This window comes from Gavialis gangeticus, unplaced genomic scaffold (genome assembly GCF_001723915.1).
Source record: "Gavialis gangeticus isolate Ggan-Ray unplaced genomic scaffold, GavGan_comp1, whole genome shotgun sequence".
Lineage (NCBI taxonomy): Eukaryota > Metazoa > Chordata > Crocodylia > Gavialidae > Gavialis > Gavialis gangeticus.
The window spans coordinates 98,951,970-98,957,645 of NW_017729032.1; the positions used below are offsets into that span (position 1 = coordinate 98,951,970).

At 38.8% G+C, this 5,676-nt stretch overlaps 1 protein-coding gene across 3 annotated transcripts in view; it reads left to right on the forward strand.

Annotated features, from left to right (window-relative positions):
* SCEL (sciellin) overlaps nucleotides 1–5,676 on the forward strand; it is a 138,963-nt gene that overhangs the window by 97,641 nt on the left and 35,646 nt on the right. For all 3 annotated transcript variants that reach the window (XM_019525557.1, XM_019525559.1, XM_019525558.1), the window contains 2 exons: nucleotides 947–1,009; nucleotides 4,140–4,196. In XM_019525557.1, coding sequence (XP_019381102.1) covers nucleotides 947–1,009; nucleotides 4,140–4,196 — 120 coding nt within the window. The remainder of the gene's footprint in view (nucleotides 1–946; nucleotides 1,010–4,139; nucleotides 4,197–5,676) is intronic.

Consider the following 5,676-nt stretch of genomic DNA (forward strand, 5'->3'; position numbering starts at 1 on the left):
GGGCCCATACCCTAGAAAAGCAAGAATAAAGGCTACTTCTGATTAGTGATTTACAAGGATCCTGGTTTTCTCTGATTTGAACAAAATCCCCAGCTTTTGCTTAAAAAAACCCAACCCCAAATCCACATTTTTCCATGATTAAAATGAAACACCACCATATATATATAGATAGATACATTATATCTATATATTAGTGGTATTTCATTTGGGGTTACTTTTTTAACCAAAAATTGGGGATTTTTTAAAATCAGGATCCCTGGTGATTTATGAAGAAAGGCAGAAAGAGCTTGGGTTATTTAGCCTAGAAAAGAGAAGATGCAGGGGATTTGATGACAGTCTTCAAATCCCTGAAGGAAGTAGAGAAAAGATAGGCAACAGGTCTAGGAGCAATGGACTCAAGCTTGGAGCAGAAGAAATTTAAAATTGGAGATTAGGAAAAGCTATGAGGGTGGTCAAGCACTGGAATAGTTTGCCTAGAGAAGTTGTGGAATCTCTATCCCTGGAAATTTTCAGGAGCAGTTTAGACAGATGCTTGGCTGAGATGGTTTAGTCAGGGATGATCCTACTTTGAGCAGTGGCTGGACTGGTGACCTCATGTGGTCCCTTTGAGCCCTACTTTCCTATGATTATACTTTTATGTTACTATTAAATACTATATTTAACTCCTTGCTAGAACAGTGATTTCTAAATGCCTATTCTTGAATATTTCTTTAATTTTTGATCTAGTTTTGGTTATATGTATTGCTTTCCTACCAGCTATCCAGTATTTGACAAAACAGGGCAAAAACCCTTCCAATCTGGCATTTTTCTGTTTCTAATTAACAAGATTAGCACAAGAAATGTTTCAGTATGTTGCCTTTTATATTAAGAGCATTGCTTGGAATGGACATTCGTACATAAAAAGCATTTTATTTAAGTATAGTAATAGTATTCAAATCTTTTATAGGGAGGTATCTCCAGTATCTCCAGCTGATACTGAAAGAAGAAGCATAACTGAGAGAACTACAAGGTAGGACCAACATACCCTTAATTGAAATTTTAAATGAATAATTTGTATAAGCTGTTAATCATGGGTACAGTTTTCAAAACTGCCGAAGTTACTCAGGGACCTAAATCTCACTAAAATCCATGGTCTTAAGCTGTTTTAAAACTACAAACTCACTGTGCCTGGTGGCAGCTTCTTAAAACATGCCACATAGCTCTGATTGGGTTATTACTTGTATTGGAAACAGTATTGTTTGCATCTTCACTCTGAGGGTGGGCTAATTAGCCCGGCTAAGTGACATCCCATCCCCAGTGCTTCACAAGTATGGCTATACTGCATCTGGTCTGTGTGGAAACGTATGCTAAGCTGTGTGGGATATTTGAGGGTGTTTCTATCAACCACAGTCAGTTTACATTCTAGATATGCACTAGATTCCTAAGTGCTTACATTGTACAGGCAGAATTAGGATAGATTTTTTGGTGGAACTCGTTGAAGAACTTTCAGCATAACTTTTTTCCGTCAGAGAATGAAATCAAAGTAGTTTATAGGAACATCTTGCCTTTCAAATTTTTGGTAGGAAAAAGTCAAAATATGTCATTTTGTTTTGACAGTATTGAAATTTAATTTCAAAAGTGTAAATACTGGGTTTTTTTTAGATTTCTCATTTCAATTCATATTCTTTCTCTGTTTGTGTGTGTACATATGCATATTTAATGTTATTGCATTATTATGTAAAAATCCAATTATCAAATCAGTTCTAGTTTTGGGAAAATAAAAACAGAATTCAGACAATAGAAGTGCCACATAAAGAAGCAAGAGTCCAGAAACTCCAGAATGAATGAACCTAGTTCATTACTAGTATTCACCAGTTCATAGCTGTGATACCTAAACACCACCAGAATGAAAATTAGAACAGAGCTATGTTGGTCCAGAGTTATACCTGGTCTACCATAGAAACTATGGGGAATCTTCACATGAGTAAACTAGAAAAAGCTATGTTTTCTCAGCTGGGAGGCAATCTTGCATGCATCATAGAAATATTTAGCTGATGTTATGATTTCAAGCACTATTTAAATCTTATTGTATGCTAAAGGCTTGCATGTTTTAAAGTTCTTGAGTAAGAGTGCTCAGAAGGTGCATTCCCTTTTGACTTGGTGTTCAGTATGATTGTTTTTTCTTAAAACATAATCAGGTATTTCATATTTTTGGTGCTCACATTTTATTTTATAAATTGTCTTGACTTAGTAAATAAAATTAATGAATGTTATTGAATAATAGGCGTTGAACTTCTCCATCAATATCACATTGTTCTTTTCTGAGGAATGTGTCAATTGCCTCTTCTTTTATTTCAAGCAAACACTTAATTTTAGCTAATTGGTAGTTGGATGTATTGACTGTGACTGGCCCTGGTTTTGCTTTATCTTTAAAGATGCCAAGGTCATGATAATCTCATCACAGCAAATCCCATTTCTATCACAAGTGACAAGGAGCAAGTCTTACAAGCCTCTCAGTCTTAGACTCTCAGTTATATGGCCCCTGCTAAACCTGGCACAGAAAACAAAGGTATTTTGTAGGGGGATTAAATAAAGTTTTGAAGTACTTGTATATTATTATAGTTGTGCCTGCTGAAGACAGCAGGGCATTTTAACCAGTTATCAAAGCACTCTGATTCATAAAGCTTTTGATTTGTGTGTGAGACCTGCATACAGTGAAACGAATTTGCTTGTAGTCCATAAATATTTCTACAGATTGAGCTAATGGAAGCTACTGGACTATTGTCTTAACAGGAGCTATGCAATTACTTCTGCACTTACAGCCATGTGCAGTAATGGCTTCTGAATATGGTACTATTCGTTCATGCATTAAATGTATTGCCTGGATATAACCCCGTTGTTTGAGAGAGAGGGACAGAAATGTTCAGTTAACACCATTCTAAGGATATGTGTAGACCCCTGAGTATTGGTGTTGCTCTTAAAAGTCCACATTTTAATTTAAAGGGACATGTTTTGGATCAGAATACAAGAGGCACTGAAGTGCAACAAAGCAGGAAGCACCTAAGATTTTGTGAAATTAGGTATATGCAGAGCAGACTCAACTAATAAAGTTCCAAGTTTTCTTGTTGGATTGATTGTGTATGTGGTCGGCAAATCAGACAAGCGGAATCTTTATTATCGATACTAAGATCTCCTCGGCTGCAGGGAACAACTTTTCTCAAATTAATTAAACAAGGTTATACTCAGAGAGAATTGGCTAGCTAGCTATTTTTTTTGTTTATACCTTCCACCTGAAAACTAAAAAAGGTCTGTTCTTTTTTGACATGGGTTACAGATGATTGCTTTTATATGTTGCTCCATTCTCCAGTTCACTGGAGAAAGAAACATTAATTGGAAATCAACACAAAAGGTCTGCATTAAAATTAAGCTACTTAGCAGTTTTCTATATAGAAAGTTATATACTATGGTTTGTTTTTTCTGTAAAATCTTAACCAATAGGGTATGAAAATACTGTACTACCCCAACATAAAATATGAACAGTAGTACAAAATCAAATCTACCATAAATTATTACTATAATAATTTAATCATATAAATGTAAATAAATCAATTCTACCCATGTTACATTTTTACTAAAAGCAGTGAGATTAAAGAAAGCCTCATTTGTCACAGGACTGTAGAGCAAAATCAAGCTAAATAGTAAAATATATTTTTATAAAGTAACTGTCCTAAAGGAATTTAGTTTTAATGTTCACAAATATTTCTTTGTGAGCTAATGCTGGTAAGATGCTAATGCTAACACACTGGAAGCTTATTCCTCCTTTTCTTGTCATATATAGTGTATAGGAAAGATCTTAACTCATGCAGTGGTATGAATATATTTAGGTCTAGAAAATGGAACTTTATGTTGGAAGTAATAAATTAATTCTTACATAATTTTTCTCTTGTAGTGGAGAATGTTAAGCATGTGTTCTTGTTACCATCACCAACAGTTTAGCATAATTATATGTGAACTGTTAACTTGAGCTGTCCACTATTCACTTCTTGGGGAATGCATATTTGCCTAGGTTTCTTCAATTTTTACAGTTCTACTTTTATCCAATTTTATAAGCAAGCAGAATATTTTAACACCATTCTATTTTTATGGTATTTTTTTTACAGAGGAAAAGACCTTGATGATCTCAATGCAGTAAACACTGCTGCACAGAAAGATAAGAGGCAAGTTGCGATATCTGTGTCACATATTTTAAAATGGTTTGCAGTTGGGGAGCTACTTTCAGTATGAGTTTTGTTTTGGTGACAGTTAATTTCAGTAAATGTAGCCATTTGGGTTCAAAGATGACATCCATGAATTGACTTGATTTAAGCTATTAAAGGAAGACTCATCCTTATACGTTTTTAACTCTGCAGTAAATACTAGATAATAAATATGAATAGTTCGGTAAAGAAGGGAATGTACAGCAGTTGTGCAGATGTTTTCTATTGAACTCAATCAGTACAGCCACCATAAAATGGCAGTTAAAGACATCATTCTCACTGTAACAGGGTGGCCTCCTCATCAGGTCTTTGCTGGCCACCCTGCTCTTGGGGTAACCACCTGCTTCACTTTCCTGCCACGTCTTGATGGAAAAATAAGGGAGTTGTCACTAAAGTGGGAGGCTACCCATTACTCACTTTGCTGACAAGGGCCTAATACCTGCTCCAACCTACCGTCCATGGGTCCCATGCCTCACAGATGTTACTCTGGTGTTCCTTCTCTGGCCTGTGGATGGAGCAAACTGGGCACACAGTTGTAGCTGTTTTCTACAGCCCTGGAGGGCCACTCACATGCTACCCCTCTCTCACAGGCATCCCACTCTGCTGGCTCTCATCCAGCCTCTTTCATTCTGCCCACTCCCAGGGGCCACACTCATGCTGCCCAGCCTCGCCTGGCTTCAGGCTTAGCTTTCCTTGCCTCAGTCAGCCCTGGTGCAGCCTGTTGGGTATCTCCCACTACTCTCACCTGAGCGTTGACTGAGCGATTGTATGACTGTAGGCTTATTTTGCTCCTAGCCCCTCACTGGATTACTATGTCCCCACTGGGCCTCCTCACTCACCCACACTCATGGGCTGCTCTGTTCGTTGCCCCTCTCACACAGAGTCCCTCTACTCATCACCCCTCTGACACAGGGTCTGACTTGCACCCCTCAGGCTTAACCCTACTGCCGGGGCACAGCCCCAGGTCACTCCTCCTGCCTGAACTCTGATTCAGGGCTTCTTAACTGAGCCCTGGGCTCCCCCTGCTCACTAGAACACCACCAGGGATATGGGGCTGGGGTTATTAAGACTCCCTGACCCACGTTTCACTGGGGAGGTAACTGGCTTGGCATTTTCTGGGGGCTCCCACACCACTAGGAGCCCCACCAGACCACCTTTTCCTGGCAGGGTGCAGTTTTACTTCTTACCCAGGACAAGGAGTCACCTCCTACCCATAGCCCCTGCCCTTACATCCTGATTCTGGCCAGAGCAGCCTCTCAGCCTGATGTTTCCTCCTTCCTTCCTGCAGCAAACTGTAGCCCAGCTTACATCCCTGGGCCAAAATGACTACCCTAATTAGGCACCTGCTGCCTGTTTGCTGCTCTTAAAGTGGCAGGTACCAAAGATGCCCTTCCACACCTGTGTAACTTTCAACTTCTTCCTCTGTTCTGTGCTGCATCCA